The 25326-nt window shown below is 42.5% G+C and overlaps 1 protein-coding gene across 1 annotated transcript in view; it reads left to right on the forward strand.

Moving 5' to 3' along the window:
* The window catches only part of ETF1 (eukaryotic translation termination factor 1), a 72402-nt gene extending 55270 nt beyond the window's left edge, over positions 1-17132 (forward strand). Inside the window, exon 11 of the mRNA XM_053718554.1 lies at positions 15535-17132. Coding sequence (XP_053574529.1) covers positions 15535-15617 — 83 coding nt within the window. The 3' untranslated portion in view covers positions 15618-17132. The remainder of the gene's footprint in view (positions 1-15534) is intronic.
* The last annotated feature ends 8194 nt before the right edge of the window (positions 17133-25326 follow it).

Raw genomic sequence — 25326 nt, forward strand, 5'->3', positions numbered from 1 at the left:
ACATATGTTTTAATTTTCTTAAAAAATGTTTTCTCTTGTTAAGTGTATCCAGTCCACGGATCATCCATTACTTATGGGATATTAACTCCTCCCCAACAGGAAGTGCAAGAGGATTCACCCAGCAGAGCTGCTATATAGCTCCTCCCCTAACTGCCATTCCCAGTCATTCTCTTGCACCCAACGAATAGATAGGATGTGTGAGAGGACTGTGGTGATTATACTTAGTTTCATACCTTCAATCAAAAGTTTGTTATTTTATAATAGCACCGGAGTGTGTTATTCCTTCTCTGGTAGAATTTGAAGAGGAATCTACCTGAGTTTTTCTATGATTTTAGCCAGAGTAGTTAAGATCATATTGCTGTTTCTCGGCCATCTGAGGAGAGGTAAACTTCAGATCAGGGGACAGCGGGCAGATTAATCTGCAAAGAGGTATGTAGCAGCTTATTTTTTTCTGACAATGGAATTGATGAGAAAATTCTGCCATACCGATATAATGTAAACTCAGCCTTAAATGCAGTAGCAGCAACTGGTATCAGGCTGTCATGTTATGTATATTTTACACTTCAGTATTCTGGGGAATGGCACTTCACTGGAATTATACTGTATGCATAAAACTTTAGCCTAATTTGCAGGGACTAGCAACAGGCTTTTTAATAACACTCAATTTATTAATGTTAAACGTTTTTTGCTGGCATGTAAAATCGTTTAATTTTCTGAGGTACTGGGTGAAAAAATGTTTTGGGCACTATTTTTTTCCACTTGGCAGTCGTTTTATTTAATTTATGACAGTTTACTGATCTCTCTCACTGTTATGTGTGAGGGGGAGGGGCCTTTTTTGGCGCTTTTGCTACGCATCAAAAAATTCAGTCAGAAGTTTGTCTTCCCTGCATGATCCGGTTCATCTCTACAGAACTCAGGGGTCTTCAAAACTTGTTTTGAGGGAGGTAATCACTCACAGCAGAGCTGTGAGATTGTAGTTGACTGTGATAAAAAAACGTTTATTTCTGTATTTTTTTTTTTTTTCTGCTATCAGGGTTAGTTATCCTTTGCTAATGGGAGCAATCCTTTGCTAAAATTGTGTTTTTTACAAAGATTTGATGCTATAACTTTTCAGTTTATTAATTTTCAACTGTCATAACTTTTTCTGTGCTTCTTATAGGCACAGTACGTTTTCATATTATAGTAAATTACTTGAAAAGTATTTCCAAGTTGCTAGTTTATTTGCTAGTGTGTTAAACATGTCTGATTCAGAGGAAGATATCTGTGCTATATGTGCTAAAGCCAAAGTGGAGCCCAATAGAAATTTATGTACTAACTGTATTGATGCTACTTTAAATAAAAGTCAATCTGTACAAATTGAACATATTTCACCAAACAACGAGGGGAGAGTTATGCCGACTAACTCGCCTCACGTGTCAGTACCTGCATCTCCCGCTCGGGAGGTGCGTGATATTGTAGCGCCGAGTACATCTGGGCGGCCATTACAAATCACATTACAGGATATGGCTACTGTTATGACTGAAGTTTTGGCTAAATTACCAGAACTAAGAGGTAAGCGTGATCACTCTGGGGTGAGAACAGAGTGCGCTGATAATATTAGGGCCATGTCAGACACTGCGTCACAATTTGCAGAACATGAGGACGGAGAGCTTCATTCTGCGGGTGACGGTTCTGATCCAAACAAACTGGATTCAGATATTTCAAATTTTAAATTTAAGCTGGAAAACCTCCGTGTATTACTAGGGGAGGTGTTAGCGGCTCTGAATGATTGTAACACAGTTGCAATACCAGAGAAAATGTGTAGGTTGGATAAATATTTTGCGGTACCGGCGAGTACTGACGTTTTTCCTATACCTCAGAGACTTACTGAAATTGTTACTAAGGAGTGGGATAGACCCGGTGTGCCGTTCTCACCCCCTCCGATATTTAGAAAGATGTTTCCAATAGACGCCACCACACGGGACTTATGGCAAACGGTCCCTAAGGTGGAGGGAGCAGTTTCTACTTTAGCTAAGCGTACCACTATCCCGGTGGAGGATAGCTGTGCCTTTTCAGATCCAATGGATAAAAAGTTAGAGGGTTACCTTAAGAAAATGTTTGTTCAACAAGGTTTTATATTGCAACCTCTTGCATGCATTGCGCCTGTCACGGCTGCAGCAGCATTTTGGTTTGAGTCTCTGGAAGAGACACTTGAATCAGCTCCATTAGATGAGATTACACACAAGCTTAAAGCCCTTAAGTTAGCTAACTCATTTATTTCAGATGCCGTAGTACATTTAACTAAACTTACGGCTAAGAATTCCGGATTCGCCATTCAGGCACGCAGAGCACTGTGGCTAAAATCCTGGTCAGCTGACGTTACTTCTAAATCTAAATTGCTTAATATACCTTTCAAAGGGCAGACCTTATTCGGGCCCGGGTTGAAAGAAATTATCGCTGACATTACAGGAGGTAAAGGCCATGCCCTGCCTCAAGACAGAGCCAAACCTAAGGCTAGACAGTCTAATTTTCGTTCCTTTCGTAACTTCAAAGCAGGAGCAGCATCAACTTCCTCTGCACCAAAACAGGAAGGAGCTGTTGCTCGCTACAGACAAGGCTGGAGACCTAACCAGTCCTGGAACAAGGGCAAGCAGGCCAGGAAACCTGCTGCTGCCCCTAAGACAGCATGAATCGAGGGCCCCCGATCCGGGAACGGATCTAGTGGGGGGCAGACTTTCTCTCTTCGCCCAGGCTTGGGCAAGAGATGTCCAGGATCCCTGGGCGTTAGAGATCATATCTCAGGGATACCTTCTAGACTTCAAATTCTCTCCCCCAAGAGGGAGATTTCATCTGTCAAGGTTGTCAACAAACCAAATAAAGAAAGAGGCGTTTCTACGCTGCGTACAAGATCTTTTATTAATGGGAGTGATCCATCGGGTTCCGCGGTCGGAACAAGGACAAGGGTTTTACTCAAATCTGTTTGTGGTTCCCAAAAAAGAGGGAACTTTTAGGCCAATCTTGGATTTAAAGATCCTAAACAAATTCCTAAGAGTTCCATCGTTCAAAATGGAAACTATTCGGACAATTTTACCCATGATCCAAAAGGGTCAGTACATGACCACAGTGGATTTAAAGGATGCTTACCTTCACATACCGATTCACAAAGATCATTACCGGTATCTAAGGTTTGCCTTTCTAGACAGGCATTACCAGTTTGTAGCTCTTCCATTCGGATTGGCTACGGCTCCGAGAATCTTCACAAAGGTTCTGGGTGCTCTTCTGGCGGTACTAAGACCGCGAGGAATTGCGGTAGCTCCGTACCTAGACGACATTCTGATACAAGCTTCAAGCTTTCAAACTGCCAAGTCTCATACAGAGTTAGTACTCGCATTTCTAAGGTCGCATGGATGGAAGGTGAACGAAAAGAAGAGTTCTCTCTTTCCACTCACAAGAGTTCCCTTCTTGGGGACTCTTATAGATTCTGTAGAAATGAAGATTTAACTGACAGAAGACAGGTTAACAAAGCTTCAAAATGCATGCCGTGTCCTTCATTCCATTCAACACCCGTCAGTAGCTCAATGCATGGAGGTGATCGGCTTAATGGTAGCAGCAATGGACATAGTACCCTTTGCACGCCTACATCTCAGACCGCTGCAATTGTGCATGCTAAGTCAGTGGAATGGGGATTACTCAGACTTGTCCCCTACTCTGAATCTGGATCAAGAGACCAGAAATTCTCTTCTATGGTGGCTTTCTCTGCCACATCTGTCCAGGGGATGCCATTCAGCAGGCCGAACTGGACAATTGTAACAACAGACGCCAGCCTACTAGGTTGGGGCGCTGTCTGGAATTCTCTGAAGGCTCAGGGACAATGGAATCAGGAGGAGAGTCTCCTACCAATAAACATTCTGGAATTGAGAGCAGTTCTCAATGCCCTTCTGGCTTGGCCCCAGTTAACAACTCGGGGGTTCATCAGGTTTCAGTCGGACAACATCACGACTGTAGCTTACATCAACCATCAGGGAGGGACAAGAAGCTCCCTAGCAATGATGGAAGTATCAAAGATAATTCGCTGGGCAGAGTCTCACTCTTGCCACCTGTCAGCAATCCACATCCCGGGAGTGGAGAACTGGGAGGCGGATTTCTTAAGTCGTCAGACTTTTCATCCGGGGCAGTGGGAACTTCATCCGGAGGTCTTTGCCCAAATACTTCGACGTTGGGGCAAACCAGAGATAGATCTCATGGCGTCTCGACAGAACGCCAAGCTTCCTCGTTACGGGTCCAGATCCAGGGATCCGGGAGCGGTTCTGATAGATGCTTTGACAGCACCTTGGACCTTCGGGATGGCTTATGTGTTTCCACCCTTCCCGATGCTTCCTCGATTGATTGCCAGAATCAAACAGGAGAGAGCATCAGTGATTCTAATAGCGCCTGCATGGCCACGCAGGACTTGGTATGCAGATCTAGTGGACATGTCATCCTGTCCACCTTGGTCGCTACCTCTGAAACAGGACCTTCTGATCCAGGGTCCCTTCAAACATCAAAATCTAATTTCTCTGAAGCTGACTGCTTGGAAATTGAACGCTTGATTTTATCAAAACGTGGTTTTTCTGAGTCAGTTATTGATACCTTAATACAGGCTAGGAAGCCTGTTACCAGAAAGATTTACCATAAGATATGGCGCAAATACTTATATTGGTGCGAATCCAAGAGTTACTCATGGAGTAAGGTTAGGATTCCGAGGATATTGTCTTTTCTACAAGAAGGTTTAGAAAAGGGTTTATCCGCTAGTTCCTTAAAGGGACAGATTTCAGCTCTGTCCATTCTTTTACACAAACGTCTGTCAGAAGTTCCGGACGTTCAAGCTTTTTGTCAGGCTTTAGCTAGGATCAAGCCTGTGTTTAAAACTGTTGCTCCACCATGGAGTTTGAACTTAGTTCTTAATGTTTTACAGGGGGTTCCGTTTGAACCCCTTCATTCCATTGATATCAAGTTGTTATCTTGGAAAGTTCTGTTTTTAATGGCTATTTCCTCGGCTCGAAGAGTCTCTGAGTTATCTGCCTTACATTGTGATTCTCCTTATCTGATTTTTCATTCAGACAAGGTAGTTCTGCGTACTAAACCTGGGTTCCTACCTAAGGTGGTCACTAACAGGAATATCAATCAAGAGATTGTGGTTCCATCTTTGTGTCCTAATCCTTCTTCGAAAAAGGAACGTCTGCTACACAATCTAGATGTAGTCCGTGCCCTGAAATTTTATCTACAGGCAACTAAGGATTTTCGACAAACGTCTTCCCTGTTTGTCGTTTATTCTGGTCAGAGGAGAGGTCAAAAAGCTTCGGCTACCTCTCTCTCCTTTTGGCTTCGTAGCATAATACGGTTAGCCTATGAGACTGCTGGACAGCAGCCTCCTGAAAGAATTACAGCACATTCTACTAGAGCTGTGGCTTCCACTTGGGCCTTTAAGAATGAGGCTTCTGTTGAACAGATTTGCAAGGCTGCAACTTGGTCTTCTCTTCATACTTTTTCCAAATTTTACAAATTTGACACTTTTGCTTCTTCGGAGGCTGTTTTTGGGAGAAAGGTTCTTCAGGCAGTGGTTCCTTCCGTATAAAGAGCCTGCCTGTCCCTCCCGTCATCCGTGTACTTTAGCTTTGGTATTGGTATCCCATAAGTAATGGATGATCCGTGGACTGGATACACTTAACAAGAGAAAACATAATTTATGCTTACCTGATAAATTTATTTCTCTTGTAGTGTATCCAGTCCACGGCCCGCCCTGTCACTTTAAGGCAGGTAATTTTTCCATTAAACTACAGTCACCACTGCACCCTATGGTTTTCCTTTCTCTGCATGTTTTTGGTCGAATGACTGGTAATGGCAGTTAGGGGAGGAGCTATATAGCAGCTCTGCTGGGTGAATCCTCTTGCACTTCCTGTTGGGGAGGAGTTAATATCCCATAAGTAATGGATGATCCGTGGACTGGATACACTACAAGAGAAATACATTTATCAGGTAAGCATAAATTATGTTTTTTCTTTCCTATGACATGGAGAGTCCACAACGTCATTCCAATTACTAGTAGGATATTCAACTCCCGGCCAGGAGGAGGAGGAGGCAAAGAGCACCCTAGCAAATCTGTTAAGTGTAACTTATCTTACCCATAACCCCCAGTCATTCTTTGCCTCTGTCAATGGAGGTTGTGCGAAGACGGTGTCTGAAGATATTTAATCCTTTTATGGGTACTTTTCCCTTCAAGCAAGGATTAGGGGCTATGCTTTGTCCATGTCAATCTCTTTAGTAAGAGTAATGGTGGCTATTAGCAGTTAGAAAGCAGTGAGGTTATCTGCTTTGTTTCTAACATTATTGCTACCCCTTTGTTGAAAGTCAGGGTTGGTTACTCTTAGTTCTTTTACCTTCAGGTCCATGTCAGCGGTCGAATCAGGCTAACAAACCTGAAACTGCTGTAACTGCTCCACAGCAGAAAATCCTGGAGGGCAAGTGCTGTATTATTTATTTCTTTAAACATTGAAATAAAGAGGACCAGACAATCAGGGACCTGTCACCCTTAAGGAGGGTTTGTATTTTATGAATGTCCCTAAAATTTGGGAGATCTTGCGGCGTAGCAGATTCCTGGGGTAATCCAGTGAAATATAAATTAGATTTGAAGCCGCCTCTAGAGCCTTATCAAGGGTCAGGTAGTATAGAGACCCAGGCTTATAAAGTATGGGGGTACGTGTGTAACTCTGACACCCTGGATTATACACGTTTTTTTTACCTTCTCTGAAGTTAGGGGTTTTATTCCTATTTCATTCTAAGGAATTAGGAGCCTCCTTTCTAAATTTACTTAGTTGCCTCTGATCTCCTACACGGAGATATGATTTTTAGACCGGACATTTTTAGCACGCTTTTTAAATAGTGGCACACTTCTCCTTAGCCTTTTTCTTGGTAAGATCGGACGTGAGGTTTCATTCCTGCATTATAATTATAATGCAGGTATTTCATGTCGGTAATTTCTTTAGAAGTACTGAGGATAGTTTTGCTATAGAATGTGTCTTTAGTTTTTTATGTACTATCCTGTTTGTTGATTGAACGGTTACAATATGGCGGCTTGAACTTTTATGTAACTGTTCATCTAGCCGACTATCTCTACAGAGTATTATTTTGAGGTCTGTCTCTCTGATATACATCGGCTTTTTCAGATATGTTGACATTACAAGGTAAGAGGTTACGCTTTAATGAACTTTAATGTTTATTGGAGACCAGAGTTTTTTGTATACTCTTACTGCCAGCTTCTCCGGACCAAGCTGTTTTTCAATTATGGAGGTGAGCGGTCTTTTTCCATAGGTATATGTAAACAGTGTAGCTTCTAGAGCTTCGATTATCTCATTCCCCCTCTTTTTTGTTTTTTATATAGACAGTGGAATGTGTCAGTGTCTGACTAGCTAGAGTGCAGGACATAAAAATGCTGCACTGTGGTTGTTTAGTTTTTTTAAACTTAGTGTATTTGACGCTTCAAATGAAGAGAGTGCGAGATTCTTTCTGTGAGGTTTTTAGACATATCTCTTCTCAGAGATTTTTGAGTAATTAGATTTTGCAAAGGCTAAACCTTCATAGTTTTACCGTCATCTACTTATTTCATGATAATACTTTGACTTTTTAAAGTATATACTTTTGCATTCAATCTTTCGTTTGGTGAGATTTCTGCACTATGGGGCATGTAGAATGGAAGTGGACAAACTTATGTCCAAAGTGCCCTCAAGATGTTTTTAAGAGTAAACATAGGGTTGTTTATTGGTTTCCCTCATGTTACAGGGACTTCCCCTGTTTAAAAAAAAAAAAAAAAATGTTCCCTGTTGCTGATTCCATTTGGGACTCATGGCGTACTGTACCTAAGGTAGAGAGAGATCTCTACTCCTGCTAAAAGAACTACCATTCCTGTAGAGGATAGTTGTTCTTTAAAGGATCCAATGGATAAGAAGCTGGAGGCTTGCTTATGAAAGGATGTACATCCAAGGATTACAGTGGCAACCTGCGGCAAGTATTGCCACGGTTGTGAGCAGCATCCTATTAGTGCGATGCCCTATCTGATTGCCCTACGGTAGAGGAGATTCAAGATGGGATCAATGCTTTTAAACTGGTCTATTTCTTTTTCTGTGATGCCAACATGTAGGTAATTAGACTAGGAGCTAGATTTCTAGCGTCACTGTTCTAGCTCACAGAGCTTTGTGGCTAAAAATCTTGGTCAGCTGATATATTTTCTTCTTAAACGGGAAGAGTCCACAGCTGCATTTATTACTTTTTCAGAACCTGGCCACCAGGAGGAGGCAGAGACACCCCAGCCAAAGGCTTCAAATACCTCCCCCCACTTCCCTCATCCCCCAGTCATTCTTTGCCTTTTGTCACAGGAGGTTGTCAGAGAAGTGTCAGAAGTTTGAGAGTCTCTTATGGAGGGTAGTACTCTTCGCAAATGGGACTGGAGTTTTAAGTAGTCCTATCAGCCTCTCAGTGAGAGCATGGATGAAGGTTAGAGTCCAGAGATGCAGCGAGAGCCTTTCTGCAAAACCATCCCGACTATATTAACAGCTTCTTGGCAATCAGCGTTGACGAGTTTCGCTGCCTGCCTATATTCACTCAAGTCTATGTCACACTTGAAGGGCCGTGTTCCTGTTCCACTGTATGGATTCCAGTAAGATTGTTTCATTTTACTTCATTATGTGAATGTGATGTTAACAAGAAGGTAGGGTTCCAGTGGGACTCCTTTTATCTTAAAATAGGAATCATGGGTTAATATCCTCTGAGGGGGGTTATTGAACAATACTTCCGTATGCTGACTGTGTGGTGACAGTCTGCTCGTTGGTTGTCTGGTTCACAGGAGGTGGTGAGTGACCCAGCCATTGGGGGTGTAAAAAGGTGCCACTTAGTGTTTGTCATTTTTATAATCCCAAGATGGCGGGTTCTGTTTTTATTTATTTTTTTTTTTATTTTTTTTTTTGACACGGATGTCTCTGATGCAGAGAATGTGTCTTGTGATGAATATGAAATGACCCGGGTTATCCATGCCCATCAGTTATGTTCCGATTGCCATTCCAGAGTACTCTCTTCTCCCGATTCAGGGTCCTCAGTGTGTTGAGCTATCCGCCCCGAGGATTCTAGGGTTCTGTGAGGTGCGGGTCCCATAACTTTCCTTTGCTATGCAAGCAGGTGTCCCTATGGCCTTTACTCCTCCGGAAGGTGGCTTGTTTCCTCCAGAGGTTACAGCACGGTTCCGCATGGCCATATCTATGGCACTGGCTCATTTGTAGCTCCCAAGTGAAATATTTTTTTAGATACTGTCAGTGTTCTGTCAACCAGGGGCCGTCGGATGTGGGATCGCACAAATCGGTTCGGCCTCCTGGGGAAACGTGGGCCTCTGAGGCTTCAGGGGCCCCCACCTTGGGGCCGGAGTAGTTTGTCGATCCGGCGAGGGATAATTTTGCCTTCCGTTATAGGTTGGCACGTCTTCGTGTCCTAATAAGTCATGTTTTGGCTTTACTAGAGGATCCCAGTCCAAGGGGTCCGAGGCCTTAGATGCTGTATTGCAAACTGGGTTAGATGCTTGGGGATGAAGCAAATCTCCTTTTGACGTCTCAGTTTTTCTTTCTTTTATGTATCGGTTCCAGTTCTGAGCTTGGGTGAAGGGGGGCCTCTGATGGGCTGGTCCGGTTGGCGTACCTTTTTTCCTTGGGGGTTAACCCACGGTTGCTGCCTTACTTTTATTTTTAATCCGGATAGGTTGTATTTGATTTGTTTGTTTAAGTTCACATCTGATATAACTTCTGTTTTGGGAATGTTCTTTCTCTGGAAGTGATACTTGCGATTTTGTGGTTGCATGGGCACTTCCTCGGAATTTCCGCATTTTGGTTAAGACCGAGGTTATGTTTTCTAGTTCATATTATCGAACTTTCAGGTCGATTTTTTTTTTTCTTGGACCTTAGACAGTTCTGGAGTGTTCTTGTACCAAGCCAGGTCTGTTTTCTTTTATTCATGTCACCCTCATGGTGCTGATTATTCTTTCAGATTTTAAAGAATTAAAAAAAAGTCTTATGGACTCTGGGCTCGGATCCTATTACTAAGCATAGGCCCTAGGGCATAGATCTAATGCTTCTGGTAGGAACGTTGTGAGCACCGATATATGAGTTGGTTCTTTCTGGCAATATTGCTTGAGATGCGTGACCGATTTTTTTTTTTCAGACGTCATAGTGGTTCCTAGGGTCCCTGGGGACTCGGAACTGTAGGTTTCCATTCCTTTTGGAGTCTGGAGATGGGATTGACTTCTGGAGGTCTAGTATTTGGTGGACGATTTGCGTCTTGCTGTATCTCTGGATGACAACTCTGTGGCCTAGTTGCGATATTTCCTTCCCACCCGTCTTGGGTTGGGTCATTTGTTCTGGATGTGCGGGCATGTCCTGGGTGAGGAAAGGGTTTTTACGTCCTCTCCTGGATTGGGAGGTACCTCAGTATCTGTAAAGGACCCGTGGGTCCTGATTTTCTTGCCTCGTAGGGTTTTTCCCCCTCTTGCGTTCTCAGAATCATGGAATGAATTCTGGTATTGGAATGCTGTGGGTCACAGTACTTTCTGTTCCTTCTATATGGAAGTCTATGTAGGGGTCCTTGGGACCCGTGCATGAGGTTCCTGTCATGGTTCAGGATAGCCTACCAGTTTGGTCAGGGTTCTACTCTGGGGGTTTGATTCCTCGTAGATCCATCCTTTTTCTTCCAAGGGTCTGAGACTCTTGTTTTTAGTCTTTCACTAGCCTTTGGATTGGGACCGTTATCCTGGAAGGAAGGCCGGGGATCAGTCTGATTTTTGCAGTATGGACCAGTTTGCTGGTATTGAATCTGTCCACCTCTTTATTGGGGGGACTCTTTGTGCCTATCTCTATACTGTTGACGTCTGCTGCTGGAATGGAACGCTCTTTGGAGGGAGCTGTTGTCAAGATTATTGGCACTTCTCGGTGGGATGTGTCCCACGATGGCTCAGGACAGCTTTGCTGTCTGGTGATTGGTTATCGTGAGTTTTGCTCACAGGTGGCTCTGTGCCCTCTTGGAGAGCTCTTCTTCTTTTTTTTTTTTTTTAACTGCTGGGACAGTTTTTCTGTCTCTGCTTGTCTAGCCTGACAGGTTTTGACTTGTCTAGGTTGCAAGGGGGAAGTCGCGGTTTTCTGGAACACCATGGCTGGTATGGTGTCAGGGATATGAGGGTGACTTTCCGGTCATCCTAGTGATGTTTTCTCCTGACTATGGACTTCTCTTCTGGTCCTGTCCTCTTAAGGAATTTGTTTCCCTGGACAGCCGTCCTGTTGCAACCTTGGTTTGCTCTAAGCTGGATTGGGCCCTTTTGGCTATCTCATGGGGTCTTCTATTCTCCCTCTCGAGTGGTAGATAGGGATTTTTGACCAGTTTGTCTTGAGCCTGTGTTGGATGGTCCTTAGGATCTCTTCTGGGTTCCTCTACTCTCCCTCTCGGGGTTGATAGAGGTATTTTGGTTTTAGGTCAGAAATGTTTTCTGTGGGAGTTGAGTGCTGCAGGGCTGACTCCTTGGAACCCTTGTGCTCAGCAGACACTGGGTCTGAGTGGTCTCTAGCACGGCTTTGCAGGTTGCGTAACTGATGAGTGGTTACCCCAGGCTTCCGTTTTTTTGTGGGGTTTCAGGTAATTTCAGGCTGTGGTGCCTTTCGAAGGAACCACATTTTACCACATTTTATGTACTCACCCTTTTGTTTGCATTCAGTGTCCTCTAGCTTGGATATTGTTTTTCCAAATGTAATGAATGCAGCCGTGGACTCTCCCCGTTTTAAGAAGAAAAACATAAATAATGCTTACCTGATCATTTTCTTTTCTTCTGACTGGAAGAGTCCACAGCTCCCGCCCGCGCCTTATCTATAGGGCGGCAGTACTTTTTTGTTCTTCTGGCAACATTTTTCACCCTGATATTTCTCCTACTGTTCCTTGTTCTCTTGGCAGAATGACTGAGGGATGAGGAAAGTGGGGGAGGTATTTGAAGCCTTTGGCTGGGGTGTTTTTGCCTCCTTCTGGTGGCCAGGTTCTGAATTCCCAAAAGTAATGAATGCAGCTGTGGACTCTTCCCGTCAGAAGAAAAGAAAATGATCAGGTAAGCATAATTTGTTTTTAAAAGGCCAGGTTTTTGGCTTTACCTTTATATGGGTAAAACTCTCTTTGGTCCTGGTCTGGCATAAATCGATTCCGATATTCGGGTGGAAAGGGGATCTTTCCTACCTCAGGACAAGAAAGATAGACATAAAGGTCGTCAGATTTCTAATTTTTGTTGCTTTCGTAACTTTAAAGGTCAGAAGTCTTCCTCCTCCTCTTCCAAACCAGAGCAATCCAGGACCTCTTGGAATAGGGGGAAGCAATACAGGAAGCATTCCACTGATTCTAAATCAGCATGAAGGGTCCGCCCCTGATCCATACTTGGTTCAAGTGGGGGGCAGACTTTCTTTTTTCAGCAAGCTTGGGTACGCAATGTCCCAGATCCATGGGCTGTGGAAATAGTATCCCACGATTACAAAATAGGGTTCAAGTCTTGCCCTCCAATGGGGCAGTTTTCACCTGTCAAGACTATCCTCAAACCAGGTAAAGAGGGAGGCCTTCTTATATTGAGTAAAGGACCTATCCTCCCTGGAAGTTATCATACCAGTCCTCCTAGAGGAACAGGGTCTAGGATTTTATTCAAATCTGTGGTTCCCAAAAAGGAGGGAATTTTTCGTCCCATCCTAGATCTAAAATGCCTCAACAAATTCCTCAGGGTTCCGTCCTTCAAGATGGGAAACTATTCGTTCCATTGGCTCAGTAAGGTCAGTTCATGATGACCATAGACCTGAAGGACGCATACTTGCATGTTCCCATTCACAGGGATCATTACCAGTTTCTAAAGTTTACCTTTCTGGGCGAGCATTTCCAGTTTATTGCACTTTCGTTTGGTCTTGCCACAGCTTCCAGAGTATTCACAAAGGTTCTGTGAGCTCTATTAACAGTGATTAGATCTCAGGGCATTGCAGTGGTGCCTTATCTAGACGACATCTTGGTTCAAGCAGTCTTTTCAACTAGCATGATCTCATATAGAGATGTTATTGTCTTTTCTACGTTCCCATAGGTGGAAAGTAAATCTGAAGAGAGTTTTCCATTCCCATCTACAAGAGTGTTTTTTTTTTTTTTTTGGGACAATCTTAGATTATCTGCCCATGAAGATTTTCCAGAAAATCCAAACTTCTTGCCTCTCCCTCCGTTCTGCCTTTTCGTCCATCAGTGACTCAATGCATGGAGGTGATTGGTCCAATGGTGGCTTCCATGGACGTCATTCCTTTTGCTCGGTTCCATCTACGACCGCGGCAGCTTTGCATGCTCCATCAATGGAATGGAGACAATATAGATTTGTCACACAATAAATCTGGATCCCCTAACAAAAGACTCTCTTGTGGTGGATTTCTCAGGAAAATCTGTCTCTGTACTTTTTTCCTGAGATCCTGGGTGATCGTGACTATGGACGTCGGGCTGGGTAGCTGTTTGGGGTTCTCTGAATGCTCAGGGTTTGTGGCCTCGGGAATAGTCTGCTCTTCCCATAAACATCTTTGAGTTGAGAGCAATTTTTAATGCCCTGTCAGCTTGGCCTCAATTGTTTTTTGTCCGGTTTATTAGATTTCGGTCGGACAACATCACCTCAGTGGCTTACATCAACCACCAGGGAGGAATTTCGGAGTTCCTTGGCCATGAAGGAGGTGTCTCGCATTCTGCAGTTGGCGGAAGTCTATCTGCCATCCACATTCCGGGAGTGGACAATTGGGAGGCAGATTTTCTGAGCAGACATAATTTTGAACTTGGGTAGTGGGATCTCCATCCGGAAGTGTTCTCTCAGATAACTCTCAAGTGGGGGGTTCCAGAGTTGGCTCTGATGTCCTGCCAAAACGCCAAGGTTCCAAAGTACAGTTCAAGGTCAAGAGATCCTCAGGCCTTTTCTGATAGATGCTCTACGGTTCCTTGGACATTCTCTCTGGGTTACTGTATGTTTCCTACATTTGCTCTCCTTCCACAAGGTATTGCTTGTATCAAACTGCAGAGAACATTGATAATCCTAATAGCTTCTGCATGGCCTCGAAGCATTTGGTTTACGGATCTAGTAAGGATGTCATCTCTACCTCCTTGGAGGTTACCTCCAAGAAATGACCTAGTTCAGGGTCTTTTCCTCCATCCAAACTTGGATTCTCTGAAGCTGACTGCTTGGAGATTGATCGCCTAGTTCTGTCTAGGCGTGGTTTTTCCGAAGTGGTCATTGATACTATGCCTCAGGCTTGCAATCCTGTTACTTGCAAGATTTTACCATAAGGTATGGCGTAAATATCTTTATTAGTGCGTATATCAGGGTTTCTCCGGGTGAGGATTCCTCAGATTTTGTGTCTTCTTCAGGATGGCCTGGAGAAGGGTTTGTCGGTCAGTACTCTGAAGGGTCAGATTTCTGCGTTATCTATCCTTTTGCACAAGATTTACGGCAGTCTTCTGCCCTGTTTGTTGTTTTCTTTGGAAAACGTAAGGGTCAGAAGGCCACTTCTCCTTTCTCTCTGGTTGTGGACTCTCCATGTCATAAGAAAGAAAACAAAATGTATGCTTACCTGATTTTTTTTCTGGACATGCAGATTCCACTACCCCGCCTTTTTTAAAGATTATAATTCTGCAGTTTTTTTGAGTAAACCTCAGGCACCTTTTCACCCTTGTGTTTCTTGTTTTTCCATTCTCCTTCGGCTGAATGACTGGGGGTTATGGGTAAGTGAAGTTACACTTAACAGATTTGGGGTGCTCTTTGCCTCCTCCTGCTGACTAGGAGTTGAATATCCCACTAGTAATTGGAATGACATTGTGACATATCCATGTCCGGAAAGAAAGAAATTGATCAAGTAAGCATACATTTTTTTTTTATTTTTTTTTTAATTAATTAACTAATCAGCTGCTTTAGTTCCACATCTGAGTTGTGTGACTAGGGTTGCTGATCGGATAAGCTGCAGTTTCCACTCTGTACCAGCAGTGCTCTGTGTCTTTAACCCCTTTGCAGGGGGGGGGGGGTAGAGGGGTCTAGGGTTGATAGTCTTAAATTTAAATGCTCTAACAATTTATAGCATGTAATTATATTTTTTTAATTTTTTTTACTGTAAAGGCCCTTTTAAAGGGGTGTTATTATTAAAAAAGGCATACTCGGTGTATAATTGTAGCACTGTCAAGTCTGTGTTTAGCCCTGTCAAAGGGCCTAAATATATAAAGAACTGCTCTAGAGCCACAGAGCAGACACATCTGGTGAACCAGTCAGCTGTGTCAGTCACAGAACTGTCTGGGTCATATGTGCTAATATTTACATGCTCCGACAAATTAGAACATGTCATTTTTGCACTATAATGTTCCTTTACAGTTTTAGGCTACAGTTTAGTGAAGGGGTATAGGTTATTGGTAAGAATACATTTCTTAAAGGAGTTTCAACTAATCCTTTTTTATTTTTTTATTACTACACAGGTATCTTGCGGTACAGAGTAGATTTCCAAGGAATGGAATACCAAGGAACAGATGATGAATTTTTTGACCTGGATGACTACTAGGTAGTCGACATGGGTCTGGCGAAATGTGCCTAACCCTCCAGCATCCAACCCAAGCAGCAGTTTCCTGGTGAAAACCAAACAGATCCCTGCCTTAGAATTGGAACATTTCCGGAACTTGGTCTATAAGCATTGGATATGAAAATTAAAACACATTGTTTTGTCATAGTGTACAATGCAACTGCAAGGCTCCCAAATGCCACTTTGGACTAATTTCACAGAATCACAATTTTTACTTTTACTTACCAAGAAATTGTTTGCTCTTGTATTTTAAGAAGTGTTTTTTTTAATCTTTGTACACAAGCAACACTTTAACTGCTTCAGACATTCATGCAAGTTAATACATTGATTTGCTCGTTTATTTTCTTTCTACTTAATGGAACAAATACTGCATTGTTTGACCCATTTACTTGGCATTATCTGTTTAATTTGCACAGAAAATAACATTTTTAAGAACAGATAGAAAATGGTTTATAAAAGTATTTGTAGACAATAAAAAGACAAAGGAATAGACAATCTTTTTGTACTATACCCGTGCTATAAAAAAAAAGAAAAAAAAAAAGTGACCGTTCTTTCTCTAACAAAACTTTTAGCCTGAGCATGGAGTCTGGATGCTGTGGCCTTCCTGTTTCTTTGTCGTCATTGTGTTAACTTACCCAAAATACTTTATAATGCACATGGACTAACATTTCCCAAAAACTTTTTTAGCAAAAAATTCTTACCATGTGCTATTTGTGCACAATTAAAAAATGGCAATCGCATTCTCTTTTATAACCTACCTTCTATGAGCTGGTTTCCATTTTACTTCAATTTCCAATGGTATTTTTCTCACGAGAAGAAAAACAAAATGGATGAATTCCTACCCAATCAACCCTAGTTTTGTGTAAATTTTGTATTTGTTGTGGCCCAGTGCCTTGAGTAAGCTAAAATATGCTAAGCTTATGTAGTAGTATTTCTCATTTCAGTAGAGAAAAAGTTATTATAAAACACTTTATGAAATAGTTGGGTCCAAGAAATGTCTGCTCTCCTTTTCCCCACTTTGGTCCAGTGAGATTGTTGGTTTGTATTTGAAAATTATACATAAACTAAAACACCTTTCACATTCTGTAGTGAAATGACTCCATTGCAAAAGGCTTAGATTTTGCCATTTTAAGTGGGTCTAATGTGATAAGGCAGTTATACAAATTGAATTGGATGTAAATTTGCATTTATTTTGGAAACTATCGCTTGTTGTTTTCACATGATACATTTAGAATATTCAACTTTTTGGTAGCTTTTATTTTTACTATTTAAGTTTGGAAACGATGCCAAATTTTTTTGTATTTCTTTAATCAATGTGTTTTCTTCAGTGGCACATCATATACATATATACATATATGTATATGTATGCATAAAATGGGATACAAATCTTAGCCTTTACATACTATATATAGCCTCAAATGAGAGTTCCCAAGCAGTGATAACTTGGTGTTGTGATGTACAGAAATGGAGAAAAGTATTAAACCATATTTAAGAATATACTTATGTTTTTTTCTTTTTTTGTGTATGTGTAATACTTTGAGTGCATAACACTTAATATAATAGTGTAGCATTTGGGTACAAGCAGAGATGGGAAATTTTATTTAAAATAACATAAATAAGATGTTGGTGTAAAATATGGTTGTTAAGCCATATATCCTGACATTTTCTATTATGTAGATCTGAGACTGGCAAAAGGGTTGCAAATTTCAGAGTGTGCAAAGATTGGGATGGACCCATAGTATATGAAAAAATATGGTTAAAACTGTATTCTTAGTCTGAACAAAGCACTTTGTATGATTTGTTGAGACATTTAAAATGTAATGTCATTTATTTATCTGCCTTTTTAATTTCATAATCCAAAAAACGAAGGTGTAGGATTAACAATAATCAAACTGTCAGTTTTGTAAGTTTTTAGAGATCACCGCTTGAATGGCCTGTATGTTGACTGATCCCTTTTTACAATGCTAATAGGTAATATTTATTGATCTAACCTGTTATGGTTCAAAAACCATAGAGATGCTTGTGTGTGTTGTTTTTTTTTTTTTTTTTTTTATGGGATTTAGACAGACGTATTATAGGTATCCTGGACATTTTTTTGCTGGGTTATTAATTTGCTTTTTATTAGTCTAAAAGTGCTTAATAATGTTATAATTTTAAAGGGACATGAAACCCAAAAATAATTTTTCTTTTACAAGATACTATGAGTCCACGGATTTCATCCTTACTTATGGGATATCGCCTCCTGGTCAGCAGGAGGCGGCAAAGAGCACCACAGCAGAGCGCTGTGTATATATAGCTCCTCCCACCCCAGTCATTCTCTTTGCCTGTGTTAGTGATGGGAAGAGGTAAAGTGAGGTGTTAGTTTAGATTCTTCAATCAAGAGTTTATTATTTTTAAAATGGTACCAAAGTGGGCAAACTTGCTATATCAGAACTGGCTGTACTTTGCCTGTTGGGGATTTACATAGGCTCTCTGGAGAAGGTCTTTCCCTGCTAACGGAGTGTGGGTTGCATGTCCGTGTACTATATCTGGCTAATGTCAACCGACACTGAAGCTCTTCCTTTTTATGTAACTAGAAGCAGACAGCTTCACAAGGGGTTAATGGTTAACGTGGCTGGCGCTGGGGATTGTTACCGGAGCCTCCGCTTTACGTGTTTCGTGGCACTAAGGGGATTTTTATTGCAGAGATGCAGAGTTTGTCCCTGACTACAAACATGTTTATGGCAGCTTATACATATTATGGGAGGCAAGGGGGCGGCGGAGTTTTCTCGGGCTTACATGACGCCCACGAAGGGCGGGGCTTCCTTTTGGCACGCTGGGGATGGAAAATAGCCGCGCAGCGTCTGTTTCATTTCCAGAAGGTTCTTCCTGTCTAGGTAGGAGCCGTTGGCAGCGACGCCACGACCGCATGGTTGTGGGTTAAGCAGGCGTCTTACACTTCAGAGGATCGATCCGGATCTTGTGCAAGACTGGTCGGTGGCCGTGGGGGCAGGTAGGTGCCTCAGCAGAGCTGTTGAGGTAAGGTGCTCCTTCCTTACTTGTACTGAACACTTATGATTGATTGTTTTCATTTTACAAACACAGTACTTTGTCAGAATTAATTGCTGTGATCAGTTAAACTGCATATATTTTGGCCATATTAATTTAAAGAGACAAAACCAATTTCTCTTGTAAAGGTGTATCCAGTCCACGGGTTCATCCATTACTTGTGGGGTATTCTCCTTCCCAACAGGAAGTTGCAAGAGGACACCCACAGCAGAGCGTTCTATATAGCTCCTCCCCTAACTGCCACCCCCAGTCATTCTCTTGCAAGCTCTCGACAAGAAAGGAAGTATCAAGAGAGATGTGGTGAATTAGTGTAGTTTTTTTACCTTCAATCAAAACTTTATTTTTAAACGGTACCGGCGTTGTACTGTTTTTACTCTTAGGCAGAAATTGGAAGAATTCTGCTTGGAGGTTTGATGATCTTAGCGGTTTGTAACTAAGGTCCATTGCTGTTCTCACACATAACTGGAGTAAGGAAAGAAAACTTCAGTTGGGGGGACGGTCTGCAGATTGCCTGCTTTGAGGTATGTTCAGTATATTTTTTCTCTTGTAAGGTGTATCCAGTCCACGGATTCATCCATTACTTGTGGGATATTCTCCTTCCCAACAGGAAGCTGCAAGAGGATCACCCACAGCAGAGCCGTCTATATAGCTCCTCTCCTAACTGCCACCTCCCAGTCATTCTCTTGCAGCTCTCGACAAGGGAAGTAGCTAGAGAGATGTGATGAATTAATGTAGTTTATCTTTAATCAAAAGTTTATTATTTTCAAATGGTACCGGAGTTGTACTATTTTGGCTTCAGGCAGAAAGGGAAGAAGAGTCTGCCTGAAGTTTTTTGATGATCTTGGCAGTTTGTAACTAAGGTCCACTGCTGTTCTCACACATAACTGAAGAGATGGGTAACTTCAGCTGGGGGAATAGCGTGCAGGGTTTCCTGCTCTGAAGTATGTGTAGTTTTAATTTTTCTAGAGAGATGATAAGCTAGAAAATGCTGACAGTACCTGATTTATTTAAGGTAAGCCTGATTACAGTGATTTAATAACTTGTATGCTTGCTGTAAAGGGTAATATTTTTGTTATTTACTCTCATTACTTAATAGATATAACGTTTGCTTGATGTATGTAAACGTTTACTACAAATGGTGATAAAACTTTATTCTGGGGCCCAGTTTTTCTACATGGCTGACTAGATTTTGCCTAGGGATAGTTTTTTTTAAGGCCCTCTCATTGTGAGTACATGTTGGGAGGGGCCTATTTTCGCGCCTTAATTGCGCAGTTTTTGCAGCTTGAGACATCCAGCTTCCCTGGAGTCCCTTGACATATAGGACCCCTCTACAGGGTTTTTGTGCCTTCCAAAATCGTTGTATGGGCAGGTAGGAGCCACAGTAGAGCTGTGGCAGTTGGTTGCGACTGTTTAAAAACGGCTATATCGTTTTTTTTATCCGGTTTTGAAACTGGGGTTAATCATCCATTTACAAGTGGGTGCAATGCTATTTCAGTCCATTATACACATTGTAAAAATTTCATAGAAGTTACTGCTTTTTTCACTGTTTTGCAGTTTATGTGATTGTTTTTTTCTCTTAAAGGCACAGTACCGTTTTTATTTTTTGCTTGTTCAGTTATTAACGTGTTTTCCAAGCTTGCTGGTCTCATTACTAGTCTGTTAAACATGTCTGACATAGAGGAAACTCATTGTTCATTATGTTTAGAAGCCATTGTGGAACCCCCTCTTAGAATGTGTACCAAATGCACTGATTTTACTATAGATTACAAAGACCATATTCTGGCTTTAAAAAATTTATCACCAGAAGAAATTGACAAGGAGGAAGTTATGCCGTCTAACTCTCCCCACGTGTCAGAACCTATAACTCCCGCTCAGGGGACGTCAAGTACATCTGGCGCGCCCATTGCATATACCTTACAAGATATGGCGGCAGTTATGAATCATACCCTTACAGAGGTATTATCTAAACTGCCAGGATTGCAAGGAAAGCGAGACAACTCTGGGACTAGAATAAATACAGAGCTCTCTGATGCTTTAGTGGCTATGTCTGATACACCCTCACAATGTACTGAAGCTGAAGCAGGGGAGCTTCAATCTGTGGGTGATTTTTCTGATTCAGGGAAGATACTTCAACCTGATTCTGATATGTCTACATTTAAATTTAAGCTTGAACACCTCCGCATATTGCTCAGGGAGGTCTTAGCAACTCTGGACGACTGTGACGCTATTGTAGTCCCAGAGAAATTATGTAGATTGGATAAATACTATGCAGTACCTACTTACACTGATGTTTTTCCAATCCCTAAGAGGTTTTCTGAAATTATTACTAAGGAATGGGATTGACCAGGTGTACCGTTCTCTCCCCCTCCTGTTTTTAAAAAGATGTTTCCTATAGACGCAGCTACACAGGACTTGTGGCAGACGGTCCCTAAGGTGGAGGGAGCAGTTTCTACTCTAGCTAAGCGTACCACTATCCCTGTCGAGGACAGTTGTGCTTTTCTGGATCTAATGAATACAAAATTAGAGGGTTACCTTTAGAAAAATTTTATTCAACAAGGTTTTATTCTCCAGCCTCTCCCATGCATTGCTCCAGTCACTGCTGCTGCGGCTTTCTGGTTTGAGTCTCTAGAGGAGGCTCTACAGGTTGAAACCCCGTTGGAAGATATTATTGACAAGCTTAAGGTCCTTAAGCTTGCCAATTCATTTGTTTCTGACGCCGTTGTTCATTTATCCAAGCTAACGGCTAAAAATTCAGGTTTTGCTATTCAGGCGCGTAGGGCGCTATGGCTTAAATCCTGGTCAGCTGACGTGACTTCAAAGTCTAAACTTCTCAACATTCCCTTCAAAGGACAGACCCTATTCGGGCCTGGACTGAAGGAGATCATTTCTGACATCACTGGAGGAAAAGGTCACGCCCTTCCTCAAGACAGGTCCAACAAATTAAGGACCAAACAGTCTAGTTTTCGGCCCTTTCAAAACTTCAAGAGTGGCGCAGCTTCAACTTCCTCTAACACAAAACAAGAGGGAACTTTTGCCCAGTCTAAGCCGGTCTGGAGACCTAACCAGGCTTGGAACAAGGGGAAACAGGCCAAAAAGCCTGCTGCTGCCTCTAAGACAGCATGAAGGAGCAGCCCTCGGTCTGGAAACGGATCTAGTAGGGGCAGACTCTCTCTTCGCCCAGGCTTGGGCAAGAGATGTCCAGGATCCCTGGGCATTGGAAATTGTGTCCGAGGGTTATCTTCTGGAATTCAAAACCTCTCCCCCCAAAAGGGAGATTTCATCTCTCACATTTATCTGCAAACCAGATAAAGAGAGAGGCATTCTTACATTGTGTTCAAGACCTCCTAGTTATGAGAGTGATCCACCCGGTTCTGCAGGAGGAACAGGGGCAGGGCTTCTATTCAAATCTGTAGTTCCCAAGAAAGAGGGAACATTCAGACCAATCTTAGATCTCAAGATCTTAAACAAATTTCTCAGAGTCCCATCCTTCAAGATGGAGACTATTCGAACCATCCTTCCTATGATCCAGGAGGGTCAATATATGACTACTATAGACTAAAAGGATGCTTATCTTCACATCCCGATACACAAAGATCATCATCGTTTTCTCAGGTTTGCCTTTCTAGACAGGCACTACCAGTTTGTGGCTCTTCCCTTCGGGTTGGCCACGGCACCAAGAATCTTTACAAAGGTTCTAGGGTCCCTCCTAGCGGTCCTAAGGCCGCGGGGTATAGCAGTAGCCCCTTACTTAGATGACATTCTGATACAGGTGTTGACTTTTCAAATCGCCAGGTCCCATACGGACATTGTTCTGGCATTTCTGAGGTCCCATGGGTGGAAGGTGAACGAAGAAAATAGTTCTCTATCACCTCTAACAAAAGTTTCATTCCTAGGGACTCTGATAGATTCGGTAGAAATGAAGATTAACCTAACTAATGCCAGATTGTCAAAACTTCTAGACTCTTGCCGTGTTCTTTATTCCACTTCTCGTCCTTCAGTGACTCAGTGTATGGAAGTAATCGGTTTAATGGTAGCGGCAATGGACATAGTACCGTTTGCCCGCCTACATCTCAGACCGCTGCAACTTTCCATGCTCAGTCAGTGGAATGGTGATTACACAGATTTGTCCCCTCTACTAAATTTGGATCAAGAAACAAGGGATTCTCTTCTCTGGTGGCTATGTCAGGTCCATCTGTCCAAGGGGATGAGCATCCGCAGGCCAGATTGGACTATAGTAAAGACAGATGCCAGCCTTCTGGGCTGGGGTGCAGTCTGGAACTCCCTGAAGGCTCAGGGCTCGTGGACGTAGGAGGAGGCACTCCTTCCGATAAACATTCTGGAACTAAGCGATATTCAATGCTCTTCAGGCTTGGCCTCAGCTAGCTGCGGTCAGGTTCATCAGATTTCAGTCGGACAACATCACGACTGTAGCCTATATCAACCATCAGGGGGGAACAAGGAGCCTCCTGGCAATGTTGGAGATTTCAAAGATAATTCTATGGGCAGAGGTTCACTCTTGCCATCTCTCAGCTATCCATATCCCAGGAGTAGAGAACTGGGAGGCGGATTTTCTAAGTCGGCAGACTTTTCATCCGGGGGAGTGGGAGCTCCATCCGGAGGTTTTTGCCCAGCTGATTAAACTATGGGGCAAACCAGAACTGGATCTCATGGCGTCTCGTCAGAGCGCCAAACTTCCTTGTTACGGGTCCAGGTCAAGGGATCCCCAGGCAGCGCTGATAGATGCTCTAGCAGCGCCCTGGTCCTTCAGCCTGGCTTATGTGTTTCCACCATTTCCTCTGCTCCCTCGTCTGATTGCCAAGATCAAGCAGGAGAGAGCTTCTGTGATTTTGATAGCTCCTGCGTGGCCACGCAGGACTTGGTATGCAGATCTGGTGGACATGTCATCCTTTCCACCATGGACTGTGCCGCTGAGGCAGGACCTTCTACTTCAAGGTCTCTTCAAACGTCCAAATCTAATTTCTCCGCGTCTTGACTGCTTGGAGATTGAATGCTTGATTTTATCAAAGCGTGGCTTTTCCGAGTCGGTCATTGATACCTTAATTCAGGCTCGAAAGCCTGTCACCAGGAAAATCTATCATAAGATATGGTGTAAATATCTTCATTGGTGTGAATCCAAGGGTGACTCATGGAGTAAAGTCAGGATTCCCAGGATATTATCTTTTCTCCAAGAAGGATTGGAGAAGGGATTGTCAGCTAGTTCCTTAAAGGGACAGATTTCTGCTCTGTCTATTCTTTTGCACAAGCGTCTGGCGGATGTTCCAGACGTTCAGGCGTTTTGTCAGGCTTTATTTAGAATTAAGCCTGTGTTTAAACCTGTTGCTCCGCCATGGAGTTTAAATTTAGTTCTTCAAGGGGTTCTGTTTGAACCTCTGCATTCCATAGATATCAAGCTTTTATCTTGGAAAGTTCTGTTTTTGGTAGCTATCTCTTCGGCTCGAAGAGTTTCAGAGTTATCAGCCCTGCAGTGTGATTCCCCTTATCTGATCTTCCATGCAGATAAGGTAGTTTTGCGTACCAAACCTGGGTTTCTTCCTAAGGTGGTATCTAATAAGAATATCAATCAGGAGATTGTTGTTCCGTCACTGTGTCCTAATCCTTCTTCAAAGAAGGAACGTCTATTACACAATCTTGACGTGGTTCGTGCTTTAAAGTTTTATTTACAAGCTACTAAAGATTTTCGTCAAACATCTGCATTGTTTGTTGTCTACTCTGGACAGAGGAAAGGCCAAAAGGCTTCAGCAACTTCTCTCTCTTTTTGGTTAAGAAGTATAATCCGCTTATCTTATGAGACTGCTGGCCAGCAGCCTCCTGAAAGAATTACAGCTCATTCCACTAGAGTGGTGGCTTCCACATGGGCTTTTAAGAATGAGGCTTCTGTTGAACAGATTTGTAAGGCGGCGACTTGGTCTTCGCTTCATACTTTTTCTAAATTCTACAAATTTGATACTTTTGCTTCTTCGGAGGCTATTTTTGGGAGAAAGATCTTACAAGCAGTGGTGCCTTCCGTTTAAGCACCTGCCTTGTCCCTCCCTTCATCCGTGTCCTATAGCTTTGGTATTGGTATCCCACAAGTAATGGATGAATCCGTGGACTGGATAAACCTTTACAAGAGAAAACAAAATTTATGCTTACCTGATAAATTTATTTCTCTTGTGGTGTATCCAGTCCACGGCCCGCCCTGTCATTTTAAGGCAGGTGTTTTTTATTTTTAAACTACAGTCACCACTGCACCCTATAGTTTCTCCTTTCTCTTGCTTGTCTTCGGTCGAATGACTGGGAGGTGGCAGTTAGGGGAGGAGCTATATAGACAGCTCTGCTGTGGGTGATCCTCTTGCAGCTTCCTGTTGGGAAGGAGAATATCCCACAAGTAATGGATGAATCCGTGGATTGGATACACCACAAGAGAAATAAATTTATCAGGTAAGCATAAATTTTGTTTTTCGAGAGAGATAAGGTCTAGAAAATGCTGACAGTGCCTGGTATATTTGAGGTAAGCCTGATACAGTGATTTAACAGCAACTGAGATCATGCTTGCAAAAAAGGGTAATATTCATGTTAATACTCATATTACTTAGTGTAAAAACGTTTGCATGTTTTATAGTATAAACTGAGGTTCCAGACG

Source organism: Bombina bombina, chromosome 6, assembly GCF_027579735.1.
Source record: "Bombina bombina isolate aBomBom1 chromosome 6, aBomBom1.pri, whole genome shotgun sequence".
NCBI classification, from domain to species: domain Eukaryota; kingdom Metazoa; phylum Chordata; class Amphibia; order Anura; family Bombinatoridae; genus Bombina; species Bombina bombina.